At 38.6% G+C, this 19,043-nt stretch overlaps 1 protein-coding gene across 1 annotated transcript; it reads right to left on the reverse strand.

Moving 5' to 3' along the window:
• Positions 1-12,185: 12,185 nt before the first annotated feature.
• Positions 12,186-18,585, reverse strand: VIP (vasoactive intestinal peptide; the record flags this gene model as incomplete). The annotated part of the gene is made up of 7 exons (XM_082276748.1): positions 18,458-18,585; positions 17,936-18,057; positions 16,287-16,427; positions 15,798-15,902; positions 14,193-14,312; positions 13,428-13,536; positions 12,186-12,281 (listed from the first exon to the last, which is right to left on the reverse strand). The coding sequence occupies exons 2-7, from the start codon at positions 18,046-18,048 to the stop codon at positions 12,186-12,188; spliced, it is 684 nt and encodes a 227-aa protein (XP_082132874.1). The 5' UTR covers positions 18,049-18,057; positions 18,458-18,585.
• Between the last annotated feature and the right edge of the window lie 458 nt (positions 18,586-19,043).

The raw sequence follows: 19,043 nt of genomic DNA on the forward strand, positions 1-19,043 counted from the left end.
CTATAATATGCCTTCAAAATATATGCCATAAATTGGAAAGGAAAATGAGTGTATCTTTGTTTTCTCAATTTCCTTGTTACTAGGCTGGCTGAAGAAAAGTTAGATATATTTTCTATAGAACTGAAATGCATTCCTTAATCTGTCTTTGCAACATGCAGAAATCATTGACCTGCACTGAGATTAATGGGAAGATCTCAGATGGAGCTAAGGGTTTAAATAGAGGTAATAGAAGTCAACCTTCCATTTTTTTTCCGAACACAATCTTGCATACAAGAAGTATAGATCATGTTGCAAAATTCAAAATCTGAATCTATTACATGACGCTCCATTTATTTTTCATATTCCATCCATTTCAGATTCTTTTTAAGGCTTTTCCTTCTCGAACTGCAATTTTAGTAGATGAGTTTGCCCAAAATAAGCTGCTTCTGCAAAGAATCGACATGGAGTAGGTAATGCTAAACGTGCAAACTGAGTTGTAGTGATTTCTTCCATACCTTGAAAGAGTAAAACTCCTGTGCTTTATGATCTCAGAGGAGGCAAGCAGCCCTTCTGATCCAAGTCTGTCTCCATTAAAGTCTTGTAATGCACACTAATGCAGTGTTCCTAAGGGAATGCCATGGTGATATTTATCCTTGCTCGCCTACTAGGAAAATCCCTGCCAAGCAGGAGAGGAAGCATCTGTATGCGTGGTTGAGCAACATTTTTATGCTAGCAGATATTCAAGGGCTCTAAAAAGATTCAGATTCAGTAGGAAATGAATTTGAAAAAAACACCCGAGGAAATGGCATTTGACTTTTTTTCCCCCTTTAGTTTGGGGGCCTACCTTGACATTTAAAGTAATAAAACCATCTGCAAAATCATATCTTGTCCAGGAGTGCCATTATAACAAGTTGAACTCTTCCAGATTGGATGAAATAACAACTTAATTGTGGTCTTAATAGATTTCCCAGTTGCTTGCTGCAATCAGACCTACCTTTTTAACAGTCTTCATTGCTCATTAATCACATTTCCTCTCTTAATTTCTCCATTTCTTTCCTATTCCTTGAGGAGTATGGAAACCAGTACAACTAATCACCTCTGAATTATGTATGTGAATCATCCCAGAAGCACGTGGTTGGGATCTTTCTCTAGGTCAAGAGGGTATTTTAGATACAGAATAATTTCTCATCTTGTGATAGGGACTTATTGTGAACTTCAGTTCATCCAGAGGCTGTGTTAACAACCAGCTCTTAGGCAGGAATCTTCATTCTAAACTAATTAACATGTCCTAAGTCTTAAACTACTATAAATGAGAAATAATTTGAGATGACTGACTCACCTGATCATTCTTTTCTTTGCTATTAAATGCATTTAAACTCTCTGAGTGCTCTATCAAGTGGACTTCAATTAACCCAACACCCTGACTGCTATGATTAAATACAATGTGGATACTTTTCTTATACCGTGCCACATTATGACATAAGTTTCAAGTTTAAAGTTGTTACCTGGCACAATGCATTATTTATGTGATTGTAATGGAGTTGTGATATGCAAATAGAAAAGCAATTAGAAGCAGAACAATGCCTAAAATGGGTATCTGTTTTCTCTCATAAACTAATTCAATACAATAGTTTAGCAAATTATTTCTGAGTAGCACTATAAAGAAGAATCTCAAAATATCAAAATGTTGCATTTCTGTCCTAATCCACTGTGTTTTTCATTGTCCTGAATGGGATTCAATTCTGTTTTTCTCCTTATATGGGTCTTTCTTTGGCTTACCTATAAAAACAGTGATACAGTCCATCTTCATATCTATCCCCAGGTGCTAAGTGTCAGAGGGGTTTTGGGTGCACAAGAAAAATATTATATGTGATCAGGATGTATCTTTCGTTTTTTTAGATCTATAGAGCCAGTCATATATTCTCTGTTTAACAAGTAGCTATGACTTTGCAAGCATTTATGAAGTCCACAGAGAATCCAGGCCTCAAGTGCTGCATTCCTTCCTGCGGAACACAAAACCAAATTTTAAAAGTACATTTTTCAACAAGAAATTTTCTGAGGAGCAATGAAATCTGGATTCCAATGACTCATTTTGATGATATAATGAACCTAAAGGTAATGGGAAACAAAGCTTTGATTAACCATGTTTATGCTTTATGCTGCAGGGTTTCCTTCAAATTGTCATTTTCCCTGGAAAGTCCAACACCTGCCAAGAATTAGAAAGACAACTATGGATGCAAGCATGTGTGGGAATATATCTGCATTTATTTTATGTGCATTGAGTGAATTAATATACATTCAGCAAAGTATATTTTCCCAATTATATTTTATTTATCGTGCAACATTAAAAATGGTAACATGTGCTACATTTTTCTACCTAAAAATGTAGACTTCCTTAGTTCTGAGTGATATTTTCATGTGTATGACATTTCACTATCTTAGGAAGTCTTTTATGACCCAAAATATTGATTATTCTCTACATATCTGCATTTACCGCTAGATTTGTAAAAGTAAAATCAGTGCATCTGCAATATTGTCAACCACCTAAGTTTCTCTCTATCTGTAAATCTATTAAACAAAACAGCCAATGTGAAACTCAGTTAGTTTGACAAATAACAGACATCCATAGTTAAAAGCTTCACTATTTGCTGATATGTGATTTTCTTGTATGTTGATTTGGAATACAGCACTCAGATCCCTTGGATATTCAAGATTTAGTCCTTGCTATCACAGGAGAACCATGTCAAATTACCAGTTTCATAAATGTACTAAATTTATGAAGTAGCAGCTTAAAATTCAAACTGGAACATGCTTCCATAATTTCAGCTCTATGATAGCTAGAAACTTCGTGTCATTTCTCACCTAAGTTTATTCTCTGCTAATTTACACAAACTTGTCTTCCACGAGCATTATCCTTTTTGTTTATCCTTTCTTTCTCCTATGTATTTATTCTTGATGGAATAAAATGGAAATCATGAAAATTACGGAAGGAAATTATATCAACTTTAAGGTGCTGTTTTATTTTGAAGTTATATTTAAAATGAAAATAAAAATCCAATTCACCAAGCTACTATTTTTTAGTCCCTATATCTTATATACTTAATATAAGACTCAATGAACAAATACAAAATTGGTGATTTTGATTACATTCTACAGTTATACTAACAGCTACTTATGTCTACAGGATTGAGGAAATATTTTTAAGATCTTCATAACTAAAAGAAATTCAACCAAGAATATGAAGTATCAGGAAACCCATGAAATCACAATCGTCATAGTAATTAAATGTAACACCACACAATTATTTTTGACATAAGTAGTAAGAGTGAGCTCCATCCAAGGTGTGGCTACAGTAGTTTTATGTCTGGAGAAAGGGTCACATTCCTGTAAGCCACAATAATTCAGAGAAGTCATAGACATTCTGGCTCCTTCATCAAAATAGAAAGATAATGGTGTATCTGAAGAGTACTTTGCTTCCAAACATTCTCCAAATATTTTCTAGACCGGAGATGAGCGGTTCATTAATTAAATAAATCGTCTCCCAACTAAATCAAATTGTTTGAGATACTCTTCAAAATCCAGTCTCTTGGAATTCTTGTTTGCTAGCAGTCAATACTAGAAAAAGAAAACAAGATTGAAAACATTCGTTTCCCTGGGTTACAGTGCAACCAGCTTTAAGAAGTCTAAATAAATTTTGGTATGTGTATTTGAATGGTTCAGCTTAAAACTTTCTACCACTGCCAAGTACAAATAGAGCACAAGTTATTTTTCAATTTACTCTTATTTGGTTTTATTCTGCTTCCTTGAGAAAAACATTAGCAGTATGTATCAGTTTAAGCTTGTATCTAAGCTGCAGAATGCAAAAGGAAAACGACAGCTAGACCAGATGTCATTGGTAACTTATTTGTACACTTTACTTAAAATTATTGTCTGAATGAAAGTCTTTACTCAACACATATCTGAAAATCTGTCATAGAAGAAACAGATCAAAAAGCAAGAAATAAAATTATGAATTAATTTTTCCTATTATTTATTTTGGATATAAGTAGTTACCTAGCAGATTTATAGGGTGTATCTAGGACATCTAATCATTTAAAACCAAAAGTTTTTTCCAATATTTGAGCTGAAAATCTCAGAAAATTAGATCTAACCAAGTCTCTGTTTCTGAAGATGGCAATGCAGAAACTAGAAAAAATATATAAATGTTTAACAATTCTTCAATTAAGTATCAAGTTTTATTTAAAAATTGCTAAGGACTTGGATTGCTCTTATTTTTTTCAGTAGCAGATTCTCCCACAACAGATAATATTCCATGAAGTTGTCTCTTTCTTGTAGTGTCACTCTATGATATACCTTGTGATGTAAATAAGTTACAATGAGATGTTCTTTCAAATTCCTTTGTTTATGCCCATTAATACAAAGAAGCCTAAAATAATAGTAGGTACTCAGGGAAATGCACACTAGAAAAACAAATCCTTAACCAGTCAGAGCTACCCAAAAAGAATGCTCTTTATTCTATATCTGTGTCGTGGGCTGAATTTGGAAGACTGTAGTTCCTGAGCTTTCCAAAACTCCTGTATTGATGCACAGCTCTTTCAAAGTGTAATCAAACAATATAGATTATAAAAGCTTAAAATCTGCTTTAAATTTTACCAGAGCAAGTGTAGAAGTCCTTGAAACCATAATCTTTTCCACTGTGGTCTGCTGTTGCAGCTACAGAGTAAAGCTTGGGCAGGAAAGGTTCTCCTTCATTGATTTCTTCACTTTTAACAGAAAATAATTTAATAGTCTGTTTGCATTATAATTATGTAGCATGCTGTTTTTACACTGAAGAGTATCATTCAACAAATATAAAATTAGTATAAAACCTAATATGTCTTTGAAGCAGAATTTCTGATAGATTTCTCTCAGGGAATTGTTAAGAGCTAATGTAATTAGAAATACAATATAGAAAATTTATATGGATTAGTCCTTTTTACAGAGAGAAATTGTCTAGTGGCCATGCACTTTCTTATTAATCAGATCCTTCAACCCTATTTATAAAGCATAGCCAAGGAAAAGTCCCACCTAAATGTCATTCTGACTTTACCAGGTGAAGTTCTGTTTGTTCCAACACCAAAAAGCAATCTAATTATCTCATATATGATTCCAGAACCCTTCAGAATGTTGTCAATGTGAAAAAGCTATTCAACAGGGCTAAGGCCAGGGAAATGAAATTTTGAATTAGCCACTCTTTGGGAAAATATATTTAAATGGAGCCTGGAAGTTACAGAATGTGCACTACCCAATTAAATTTGATCTTTACAGAATCAAAACCCCTTCTCTATGAAAGTAGGGTACATTGAGCACTTGTATTCTCACCTGTACTGAACAGAGTATGAATCATAAATCAAAGAGCAATGACCCAAGTAGTCCACTCAGCTGGATTTCTTTATTCCTGCACAGCAGTAGACTAATGATCCAAAAGGTAATCCCTGTTGTAATCCTTTAGCTATGGATAAAAGGAGACCCTCAGCCCCTCAGCATCACTGGAACTACACTTTACCATGATATTTTAATATACATGACATAAATACACAAGTGCTCGCCTGGCTTTCTTCCATCTTCCTTTTGAAGAATTAATGTGGATGCCAGGCCAGTGTGTGAACTATACCACACACTACTCACAGGGCAAGTCAGAGGACATATAGCTGTTTTTACCCTAATCACCTTGATAGTGTGCTAGGGCTTTGCTGTGAACTGATCTCCATTTTCCTGTCCTTGGGCTGCCAAAAGTCAGCAAAGAAGAAAAAGGCAGGGCTGCTGCTGCTGCCACCTGTCTGTCCAGTATCACAGAGGATGGAAGGGCAACAAGAGGGCTGCATTTGTCATTTCCCTTGGCTGCAGGTTAAGGAAGTTGAATTAAAAGATACAGACTATAGCCACTTAAAAAGGATGCAGAGATCTAAGTGAAACTACCCAGTAATGTGGGCAGTTGCCTGTTTAAGAATGGAGTTTTGCTTTACACACATTTTAGATTGAATTGAGTGCCTTCCCCTCCGCTCACTCCATAAAAGCTACCCTATATCAACTGCTCAGTGATTCTATTTCCTCAGCTTTAGAAAACACAGAAATGTTTGAGAAGCAACAACAGTAACAACACCAAAATCCAAAACAAACAAAACAAACAAAAAAAACCCCAAAACAAACTAAAACTAAACAAACAAAACCAAACCAAAACAAACAAACAAAAAAAAAAAACCCAGACTGAAAAATCAGCTCTTCCAAGACCTTCATGACAGAGGCCTTCAAAATAACTAGTCACTTTTCCTAAATGTCTGCGATAAAGGAGGGACTTTCAGATTCAGTTAGCAAACAGTAATTTAATAGTGTTAAGCTCAATATGGAACATGAGCCCACTGGGCATGGGGTTCCAGCACAGTCTTGGAAACATGGATTCATTTACAAGATGAGACAAGACAAACTGTTTCTTTAGCCCAGCAAAGCAGGGCTGGGAGGGAAAAGCAGTCTATAAATACATCTAGGAATACAGGTCTCTGAGAAGAGTAACGGTATTCCTGCAATGGGGAGATTAGGATGGTAAGAAGTGGTTGAAAACGTGTCTGTCAGTTCGGGCTGCCAATAAAAAGAAGGTTCCCAACAAGTACAGCTGCTAGATCTGCGCAGCAGCAGAATCAGGGGGAAAAAATCCAGCTGTGCTCCTGAGGGAGCTTGCTAAGTTAATGAATGAACTTGCATAATGTGAGATTCTCTCACAGCCAGAGATGACTATTTCTTCTCAAAGGCAGAGTCTTAAACCTACGGGGGACAAACAGCCATATATAAACTAAGTTTAACATCAAGTACTTTTTTGAAGACTTAGTCTACACCTTCTCTACCTCAACATTTACCAGTTTCTTCTTTCTTACTACAATCTTCACTGCTCAAGACCAGAGCTCTGACACCAGCTTTGGAACTCAATACAATGCACTGCTCTGGAAGGAATCACCAAATGGGACTGAAACGATTGACACCAAATCTAGAATTTTTCAAACTCTTCTTGCTTTTTAACCAAGACTTGGTCTTTCTGCATAAATTATATATCCCTAGTCTTTTCATGAAGAGGCTTCCTAGAATGCAGGAAGTTTGCTTTCTATACTCTCTAATAAGAGAAAATTGCTTGCTTAAAACAGTGTGCAGATGTTCTGGCTGTGATTATGGGAAGAGGGACTGTCTGAAAAACAAAGATGAAGAACTGTGTTAGAATAGAAACAAATGGTGATAAGACATCTGTCAAACATACTTGCGACCGCTTTCTGTGAAAAGCAGTTCAAGAGTATATAAAACTAGCAAAGAACTAGGAGCATCCCAGGCTTCATATAAATGAATTCTTCTCTACCAAAAAGCTGATGTGTGACAACTTGACACTTCCCAGTCAACAGCTTGGCTATTTCATAATCTACAGACAAAAGTTGTTGCTCTGAGTACATTTCCTAAGTAGAAAGGTCTTCACAGATACATCTCATTTAACAGAAGACAGTGACTGTTTTTAGCTTCTCTTCTGCTTTCCCCCATTCCAAAAATATGATACGTGTTGGATAAGAGCAAATTCTGACTAGAAAACTATTAAATTAGTGCATCTACATACTAAAAGCATTTATATCCCATGTTTAGAAATAACAGGCCATTAGATGCTGTGGTCTCATTGAAATGTGAAATAGGGCTTCTAAATGTCCAGAGCAGTTCCAGAAAAGGATCCAGAAAACTGATCTTATGCACCCTCCTCATGGACACTCTTCTAAGCATATTATCCTATGCAAAAGTCTATCTAATACTTAATAATCTGCTCAGTGGGGAAGAACAAGATAATTTTCCCCCTTTTTCCATCTCATTATGGAAACAATTCCCATTGTTTCCCAAAAACATGCTCTACTCAAAATATTGGTTTTACCATGATAATGTTGATATCTGGATATTTATCTCTTTTATTGTATCATTATGATTTACCTCACTTTCAGTTTAATCTTTGAATATCACGTCATATTTTTATTTACAGGTGTTGATTAAGTTATTGAACATATTTATCCTCACAAGGAAAAATTGATTTTTTCACCCCCCCAAGTGCCCTGCATGTATGTGTGTGCAAAACTGAAATAAAACTTTTCCTGTTTGTTTACTTCAGAAGCAGAATATGTACGAAATTATTCTTTTAATTTTTTAAACATTGATGCAAAAGCTGGGTGCCTATTTCCTACCTCCAGTTCTAAACCAGTTTGGTAACCTGGGAAGCAATTTGTCGGTGACTGCTCCAGATCAGAAAAGAGAAAAGCTGAAAATATTGTAGTTGCCTGAGCCAGCACAAGCCCCAGGAGGACACGTGTTCTGTTTGATGTATCCAAGGAGAGGTCAGTCTTCTCTGCCAGTCATACAGCAAATGGGAAGTCTCCAGTGGGAAGTCAGGAGCTGTTTGTGAGCAGGACAGGCAGCTCCTGCAAATCTAGTTGTGCCAGGTTCTCTGCAATACTCCTCTCCATCAACAAGGCTGGCAGTTGTTAGACTGCTGCACCGTAAATTTAAATTCTGCTGTAATTGCTCTTCTCAAAAGCAAAGGTATATATTAATGCACCGACTTTGCAAGGCAATAGTAAGATTATTAGAGGGTGGAGAAGCCTGTCATAAGTGGAGGAGGGAGAGAGAAAATAAGCAAAAATAAAAGAGGTAGGGGAGGGAACAGGTAGTATCAAAAAAGGCAGTTGGCAGCCTTTTCTGTCTCCCTGCCCCAAATATCTTACAAGCAAATAAATTATTCCTGTATACATACATCTCCTTGCAAAAGGTCCATCTTTGGGGAGAATTCAATATGCCTATACATGAAATTATAACTATGCTTTGGATCCAAGTTACCCATTTCCCTATTTTTAAACAGATTTTTTTCCCCAGAATTTCAGGTGGAACAAACACTCATAGCCCCTCAAATCCATTTAAAATATCAGAGGAGATGTTAGGGCTTTATTTGTTTTTAATGTGCTTTTACTGGCTGTAATTTTAAATTGTTTTATCAACTTTTGTAATTCTCATGGTGTTATACACAATTCTGACAGTTCTTGAATGGATGATGAATGCACAGATGCACACAAGCATGCAAATCTTCTCTATGGATTTAGGACCAGAAAAGATCCTCTTCTAGTGGTGGTGAAGACGCACTTAAAGATGATTCTGTACCTTTCTTTAAGAGCTCCAAGGGATAGCTTTAAAAAGCAAACTCCATTCAATAAAACAATAATTAATTGTATCCTGTGAGACCACAGGTATTCCTACCCTGTGTTAGAAGTGGAATTCTGGAGAAACATGGTGAGGTCTTCCTTTAATATATACCCCAATGACCCATCACAGTTTTATTCCTTCCTCCCCAGTGGTTGCATTTTTCCAGTCAGTGGTTCTCTTCTAAATCTCCTGGGTATTTGCTTCCCTCCTAACAGCTCTCCCTTTTGGGCTGGCCCATTCATTCTCCTAATAATGCAGTATTTTCATTCCACTCTTATGACATTTTGCAGATTGGCTTTAAGATTGGTGACGTGTATTGAGTCACTGGCAGGATGAAAACTTGTGTCATTCGGTGAAATGTTACAATTTCTCTTCAATTTTATCATTTAACCTTACCGTGACCACCTGCCCATCGAGTTGAGGTGAACAATGTTACGTCTTCCACAATTAAATCCTCTCAATGTATTAACTGGGCTTTAAATCTCCTATGGAAAACAAAGGTTGCTATCACATGTTAAAAGTCATCCTTTAGCACAAATACCAAGTCAAATATATTATTCTGGATGTTAGTGTCTTTCCTGCCAGTGCTAGGTTTTGCTACAATGTACACAAAATTTAGTATGCATTTTAGGCTGTCTCTATTTGCTAACGCTCAGGGGAAGCTACCACAGTATTATTTGAGTTATTACAATGTGTGTGTGTGTGTGTGTGTGTGTGTGTGAATATATATGTGATTTCCTAATAAGTGTCCCTACATTTTTCTCCATCTTCACGTAACAGAGAAAATACATGTTCCAAATTCTGCAGTTTTCTATGGAGAACAAAATATCAGGAGTATCAGGAAGATAATACATTAGACATGGAAGACAAGTTCTTCCATCGGATGCCTTATTGATAAACTGGAAACAAACAGAAAAAAAATTACAAGAAACATTTAGAAAAAAAAAATCTGGAATTGTGTAGTTAAAATTTTGATCCCTCCAATTTTTGTTACTTTAAATTGAGTGAATGACATACACTAAAAAGAAAAAAAAAATCTGTGTATATAAAGGCCATATGCAGCTTTGCATCTGGTTGGTTTTTTCACTTATTTTTTTAATGATTACATCTCACAGAAATACTAACATAGTTCAAACTACACTGAAGAAAATTTCTAAGTACTATATCATCAGTTTTTTAGTATCCTTCAAGTATTTACAAAGACATTTTTTCTTTCAAGTGTTCATATGATAGGAAATGGGGGTGGAAAACCACTTTTCAAGAGAAGATTTTGAAATTATGTCTTTTGTGAAAATATAACTTTTGTGAGCCATACATTGGCTTAGGCTAAAATAGATTCTGTCAAGGCTAGATAGAAATAGCAATATTAGCACCTGATCTGTGAAAGCTGGTTTTCTTTTGACATACAGTTGCCAATATTCAAAAAAATTGCAAATCAGAGGGCTACATATTTATGAGAACTAGTCTCCATAAATCTCAGATTTTATCATGTTAGAAGTTTCTTTCTAAATGAGAACAGTAAACTTGTAAGTGAAACTTGCAAATCAGTTTTATCACTATGTGTGCATATGTATGATTTATAAACATTCTTGAAATTCCAAATTGAGCTTGTAAGTAGGTCTGATAAGTTTTTCTACTTTCTACATCAATGCTGTAAATCTAACAGCTGCAAAGTTCCAGTTCCATAGTCATCTACAATAATAGAAAGCTACAAAAAAGGGGACTGGATGTTTATTTACTTGACTTTCTAAAATGGTATAGCATAAATCAGTTAAAAATGTTATCTTCCCCTATTACTGTAGTAGAGACAGCACTTACTGGGACCTCTGCTGTTCCAGGTAGCTGTAGCACTGATTCAAACCACTAATATTTTGCCATGATAATAAAATGATTTATTGTCTGAATATTCTGTAAATTACATTCATTCTGAAAAAATAGTAAACTGTCTTCAGATCTATTTTATATATAAGCAATAGTTTCATCATCAAAGCTACAGACAATTAAATGTAGAATAACTTATGACTTTAGGCATCAAACAAGTCAAGGGATTGCATTCTTTTAGCACTTTGTCAGCTCCAGAGCGTCTAAAACACAACTGAAAATAAAGGAGACGTTTCTGGTGTTACTATAATTTTTATGTTGTGAAATATTAAAAACGTGAACCGGAAGGAAAGAACTTTTAATTCTTTTTCAGTTTTTCTAGTTACTTGGTAAACTGCTAGAAAAGCATTCCCTTTTGCTTGGCAATAAGCTTCAGAGATCTCTGTAAAGCAATTTTACACACTTTGCACGTTCTTCTCCTCATGTTTTTACACGTTCTTTGTGAGGCTATCTGGAAATGTTTCCTTATTATTACATATGTTTGACTGAAGTTGTATCACACCTAATATAAGCCAATTAATTAGTCATGATGGGCTCTTTTCAGCTGCACACTCATTTTCAAATGAATTTATTGAAGTAAAGGATTTACAGCATATGGACTCACAGACTTCTCATGAGTTAAACTGGCATCCATATGTACAGCTTTCAGTAGAGAACTCTAGAGTAATATTTACAATGTAAATATCAACTTTTATTACATAAGAAACAAATATATCACAACTTTCACTTCACAACATATTTGTTCTGGTTTGATGACTAAAGTCATCTCTTTGAAATACTATGTGGAACTCAAAAATAGCTTGTTCTTGTCATAGACTTTACCAGGCATCCTTCAGAGGTCCTGAAAAGCAAAGGAGAAATGTGCTTTACAAGTCAGTTTTTTAAGCAGTTGCATCATGAGGTGTACAAAGGCAGACAGCTGGCAATAAATAACACTTGATATAAAACAATTGCTGTGCTTGGGTCAGACAGGCTGAGATGTGGCTGCTCACAGGAGTTTGGTGGGCATTACAGTCAGATAAGACTGTAGGATGAGAAAAGAAAGGTTGAGTGACTAGAGAAAAATGTTACTGCAGATTAGCCTACAGGGCAGAACTGCTCACTGAAATAATCCTGTATCCTTGAAATGGATACATAATTTCAGGTTGCTCATTCCACACTACATTAGCAACTGGGCACTGCAAGAAAACGACAAGTAACAGTCAATACTGATTCACCTACAGGCACACCTGCCTCATCAGTAAAGTCACTAAAAAAAGGAAAGGACTGAAAATGTCTCCAGGAAAATATCTGCGACCTGCTGCACCACTACTCTTTCTCCCTTAGTCAATGCCAGAATAGTAATCTTGTCCAGAAAGAACATTTCTTTCCAGAATCACGTTGCTTACAAATTGTTTAATTCCTCAAGGCATAAGCAGTTTATGTCCTTTCTAACCTTTGGGAACTTTAGAGGAAGTGCCACATTTGTGGAAAGGAAAAGCACATTTTCTCATTTTATATCAATCTTGAAAGGAAACAACTTTTTTGGGGGGGCAGGGGGGTGGGTGGTTGGGGATGATACAAGAAAAGACATTTCTCCAAATTTTATCTTCAAGAATAGCCTTTTAATCTTTTTTCTTACTTGTGTTTTGAGACACAGCTGAATGCCAAAAACTATCCTATCATCAATTCCATAATACACTTTGAAGAATACCAAATTCGCTTCTACCTTACACTTTCAATGTTATGTTCCTGCAAGTGTTGATGTAGAAGGGTTTACATTTCAGTAAAACAAAGAAAAATAATTGTGAATTACTTTAGAAAGAATAGTAGTAGCTAAATGGAAAACAGTAACTGCAAGATTTGCATGTTGTGCTTTCTTAATGCATAAGGTTCATGTTGCTGATGTCCTTAGTTCTAGGGGCAACTCCTTCCAAATGAAAAAGATGTTAAATAAAATCTGTGGCATTCTTTTTAATTAAAAGAAATATCCTCAAGTTTGTTCTCTGAAGAAATAATGATCCTTGTAATTAAAAATGAGTCAGTTCTGGTTTTATGCTGCAGTTCACACTTGTTGAAACACCCAAGTGAGTTAGGTGCATTATTAACAGTGCCATTTAATTAGGAATTTTCAGTAGCAGCAATCATGGGAAAACTTAAAGCTTATTATTAAAATTATTATTTTATTCAGACACAATCTCTGTAGAAACATCAAGCTTTTCATGGAAATCACTCCCTTTCCTAGAGGATTCCGATTTTCTGGTAGGCCATACTTCATATATGGGTCATACTCATTTTATGGGTCAAGTCAAATAACAGCAAGAGGGAAGAAAATCTTGGCATACCAGTGGGAGGTGGCTCAGCAGCTCATCTACAGAATCGTAGTTTTCTGAAAAGGATGGTTCAAGAAGCTCTGCTTCATCTCGAAGTTTAGCAGGGTTTAGCTCTTCCTGGCTGTTGTGGATCAGAAACAGTTTTATTGCTCTCAGAAGAAAAAGCAAAGAAAGCAAAGCCTTCTTCTAACTGTAGCTTCTGCACATTTTCTTACACTTACACCCAAAGTGTTATAGAACATATGAAATAGCATGTTTAATGAATAATGAGACATGATATTTAAAAGCAGTTGTCTAAATGAGTGAATATGCAAATGGAATACAAAGGTCTACAAAAACATATGCTGGCACTTCTCACCTACACCGATTAGGGCATATAGTCCTTCAGGGACTTCTAAATTTTCATTTCATGTGTTTACAGAGAAGCAAATTTTCAACAAATTTCTTTATAAAATTGTTGTTCATGTTCCATAGCTCAGTGGATTTTTTCCTTGAGAAGATTTTTTTATAAATAAAAACAATGTAAGAATCTATCGGAAGTTTTTTAAAATTGCCAGATGCCATCTCCTCTTTATTTTTTCATTCTAATCTCATTGTGGTGTCTGTTCCAAGAAAATGTTGTCTGTATTTGAAAACCATGCTATAAATTATGCTATCAAGTCATTAATGTTCAGTGCCTTTTGCTTGTCCTTTCTGTATACGTACATGGATGTAAACCTTTTCTGTCTTAATACCGTAAAAGTATGGAAACAATACATATTTTCTTTCTTGTAGTACCTTCTTTTTCCAGTTAAAACTGAGTTTAAGTATTTCTTCACAGCCATCTGCTTTCGAAAGCGGCTGTAATTGTCAGTGAAGACAGCATCAGAGTGGCGCTTGACAGGACTGTCCTGGGAGCTGGCAATACAACAATTACAAAGGAAAAATTAAGAGACAATATCTGTTTAAAAGAAGATACCATTAAATGAGTGAAATAAGCTTTATGATGTTGGTTAACCTAATAAAAGCAAATCTCCATTTCAGTTTTCATTTTGCCATCTATGACTTTAGATCCTTCTTCTGTTGAAAAGAAGCCACTGCTTCTATTGCTTACTATGTATTTTAAAAATAAGGACCAAATTCCAAAGTCTTTTGGGACACACCTTCCACTGATTGTTTTCTCAATTTTCCCATGGCCTATGCAATTAGGATACATTGTCAAAGATTTCTAGATTTCTTATCCCAGGAGTTCTGCAACATCGAGTGGTTAAGTGTGGACTTCATGACGCTCTCCTGTCTGTACTCACACCCCAGCTTGCACCTTTTAATAAACAGATTATATCCTAATTTCTATCATTTGTGTGAATATATTTCAGTACAATGCCAAGGTTTAAGTCTGGTTTAAGTCTCAATAAGTTCTTCAAGGACCTCATCATTGTTCTTATTGAACTCAGTAGAGTTGGAGTCTGCCGCAGAGGAAGTCAGAGTGCAGCATCACACAAGTAGCTATAAATGCTTGTCCTAAGGTTTCAGAAGACAAAACACACCTTGTGAAAACCAAACCTGGAGACCTTTTCTCCGTGCACGACCTTGGGAAATGTCAGGATGTTCTGTTTTAAATGGTCTCTGTTAGGTTATAGCATATAAGAAACTGGAACTGTATGCTCTGGAACAAAGGTGGCATTGACATAAATGGAGGGCTAATTTTTACTCAGCTTTTGAGTGTATGAAGTGGGTACTCAGTGGTATCATCACAGTGGCTCATCAGTTTCTGCTTATGGATTTGAAAAGAAGAAAAGTATACAGTAATCCTACCCAGCACCCTGTGCCCCTTAGTTTATTAATGTACTGGTCTGCAAGTTGCATCCAGACCCCTTGTCTATGAATTTGCTTCATTCTTTTTTGAATCCTTCTGCAGTACAGATTGCACAAACATCTGTCAACATGTTCTACAGCAGGAAAAAACTATTCCTTTACATTTTCACTATAAGCCAATCATTTCTTGATTTCATTGTGCATTTCCCTGTTGTTAAGTACTGAGTAACCAATCATTTTTTATTTACTTTTGCCACTCATCTGCCAAGCTAGTAAAAACACTGCCAGAAAAAAAGAATTAGCAAATTGGCATGATAAACATTCTAATATTTCCAGTATACGTTATCCATGTTTTGTGCAGTGTCTGTTGCTCTACCTCTCACAGCTGTGTCAGGAATAAATAGTAACATACTTATTTAGCAATATCACTAAATACTTACATAGGATTTTCAGCTTCCCCATAATTATATAAGCTTCTCTTTCATTATCTCTAAATCACAAAAAGGAGAACTTGGATACAGAAGGGTAAAAAAAGTGCTAATAAAGCCAGCTAGGAAAAAAATCTACCTAATGTAAGTGTCACCTCACCTAACTCGTTTTCTAATAAGCGAATGCAGATATCTCTTCACAGCAAGTTTAGCCAAAAGATGGCTGTAGACACTGGTGAAAATTCCATCAGCATGCCTTGCATTTCTGAAATGGACAATAAATAAACTCTACAATACAGCCTGGGTTCATATAATTTTGATAATGTTCATTTTGTAAACATACTGCTTTTTTTAATTTATCTATTGTACATATTAAATTAAACCAATTTCATAAAATAACTTCCAGATTTTCACAATGTACTTTTTAGTCCTTCCTGGAAAATGAAGGCATTCATCATGCCAGAATGGCAATACAATCAACATCTCTGCCAACATCCCTACTGCTACCAGTATTCAAGCAATGGCTGTGGGATTTTCTTCTGTAATTGAGTCTTCCTTTCCTAATTCTCAGTTTGAAAATGTGAATGATTTTTTGGCAGACATCAAGTTGTCCATCATCTTTTGTATTTATAATAATAAAGAAACTCACCTATCAATAATTCTGGACAGATCAAAATAGAATTTCTCATTTTCAGGTAATGTGTTCTGCAAAATATCTGATTCTGACTTTAATGACCCACGGGCATGGTCAGGTTCACTGGCTCCATCAAATGGCATTCTGTTTCCCAATCTGTTGGAGAAAAAAACCATGTAAAGTACAGCTAGCTGAGGACGTGCAACACTTTACTGCAGCTAACATTCTGGTTTGTGTCAAAATGCACATCTACCTACTTTAATCTGTAAGGCATTTTAAAAAAAGCTGGATAAAACAAAAATCACTTTCAGGTAGAATCCATGCTTAATTGTAGACTAATTTACATAACAGATCCTTCTCTCAAATGCATATTTCCTAGATAAATGTTCTCATTGAATACAATTTATTCCAGTATATAATGTATGACAGTCACAGCACGAGTGACAACCATGAAGCTTTTCCTAACAACTATATTTTGTATAAATGATGGATGGAATTAACAGCCTCTACCCAAGCAAAGTGAAAACTGTTCCTGTGATGTATTTACCTCCCAGTCAAGATTTAAGATGTGCTTTGAAATGCAGAATGAAACAGTTCTTAGGCCTTCTCCAAAGAAAGCAAATATACCAAGAACTTCAAACTAAATGCAAAGTGCAGTCATATATCTCTACATGTTTTTATTCTCTCATGTTAGAGGCTAAAAAATGTTTACATTTAATCTCTTAAAACGTATTATGGCAATTGCTCTGTATAAACTGATGTACAGTTATTTCACATTTTCGTAAACTGCGATTTCTTATGGTGTGTCATTTTATCGAGGGGAGTCTGACTGCATAACAGTAGTTTGGCATCATTCCTTCTGGCTGCTCTTATGTTCTGTGGCAGAGAAGAGGCTCCCATCACTGTAGGAAACCCCTGTGTGTGATGACACACAAAAATCACACACTAAAACTGAGATAGACTACTGCCCTTGCAATTTTAGTCACTGTTAGCACTGCTTATGTATCTGACCCGTGTAAGTCTTTTGTCTAGCAAAAAAAAAGGTGCAAAGTTGCTGTGTAAAATGAACCAGCTCAAGTCACACCGCTTGGAAGTCAGTCACTGTGCTGTTTTGCTGTTCTGTTTTTCATCGGTCCTTCTACACTTTATGTTCCTCTTACCTAGATGCAAACCGTACCGTTCTGCCATCTGATTTAATTTAGCTGGACCACTAATAGCAACTTCAACCAGCCGAAGCACGCAGCGGTACAAAAACTACGCTCCGCTCTGTTCCCATGGTCCCGCTCACGTCCCAGGGCTCGCCGTGACCCCCATCCCGTCCGCCCCACGCACATGCCGCGGTCACCACGGCCCAGCCCGCGGGGCAGCGCTGCTGCAGCCGCCTCGGGAGCTGCGAGCGTGTCCCGGCGGCTGCTGCCCGGTGGGTGCGGCCGGCACCGGCCGGGTCAGGCCTGACCGCAGCCTCGCCGCGGGGACCCCGCGCACCGCCGATACCGGGCAAAGACCCCGACGGGAAGCGCCGCACTGCGCGCTCCTTGGGAGGGCGCAGCGGAGTACTGGCGCTTCTCACAGCCCCTTCTGCCTCCGGCCGAGGCTGCGCAGGCCCCTGCGGGCCGGAGAGGCGCGGAGCAGAGCTCGGAGAGCGGAGCGCAGCGCGGCCTTACCGCGGCACGGGAGGGAAGGCGGCGCCCCGCGGGGGCAGCGCCCGCGCCCGCCAGCAGAGGGCGCTGAGGAGGGCGAGGGCGAGGAGGAGCGGGGAGGCGCCGCGGTGCTCCATGGCCGCCACCTGTGGAGGGAAGAGCGCAGCCGTCACCCACCGCCCCGGGCCGCCGAGCCACTGCCCCGGCCCCGCTCCCAACCGCGGTCCCTGTCCCGAGAGACGCCACCGGCCAGCAGGGTCGCGATGGCGGGGGAGCTGCCGGCGGTCAGGGAGAGCTGGCAGCCCCAAAGGTGAGCCCCGGCCCGGTGCAAGCGGCAGCGGTGCCAGGGGCTCAGCCACTTAAGCGGTAACAAGGGAGGGTCCAGCCCCGGCTGCCCTGGGCTTTCAGAACCTCTCCCCACTCCCCGACAGCCGGGATGCCTTCCCCGCAGGTCCGGGGGGGAGAAGAGGAGCGGGGGTACGGGACGGGGACATCCTTTCTCATCCGCTGTCAAGTTGCCGCTGTGGCGGGGAGAAAGTTACTCACGGAGCCGCGAGTCCGTCGGTGGGTCTGGCTGGGCGGGCGCGGAGCGGTGCTGGGGGAGTGAGCCCCGGTCCGCTGCTCTGCTGCCGGGGCGGCGGCAGAGGGTGAGGAAGATGAAGAGGAGGGCTCCGTCTCGCCGCACGCTCTGAGCTGCCCGCCGCGCCGCCGCGTTTTATAGCGTTTACACGTTTCTGCTTCCGAAGGAGCAATCACGTTACTGGAGAGACGTCACCCCTCCCAAGGGGACGGTCGCTTTGCTCAGGACAGTCAGAGACTTATATTTAACTCATGAGCAGTCGCGTACCTCTTCCCTCTTCACCTCATCCCCTCCGGCCATTATTTGATTTATGTTAATGACATAGTTTTGCGGGGACCGGAGCCCCGTCGGAGGGGTGATTCCGCCTCGCCGGGAGAGCAGGCGGCCGTCGGGGTCCGCGGGGGCACGCCACACCGCGCATCCCTGCCCACAGCCGGGATAGCCGGAACGAAGGGGGCTGCACTCCCCGGGCCCTCCGCTCCCCCACCCCCTCCCCCGGCCCCCATTCTCCCAACCCCCGGGCTTTCCTAAGGAGCCCGCTTTCCCGCCCCG

The sequence above is a fragment of the Coloeus monedula genome (assembly GCF_965178545.1).
Source record: "Coloeus monedula genome assembly, chromosome: 2".
Classification (NCBI taxonomy): Eukaryota; Metazoa; Chordata; class Aves; order Passeriformes; family Corvidae; genus Coloeus; species Coloeus monedula.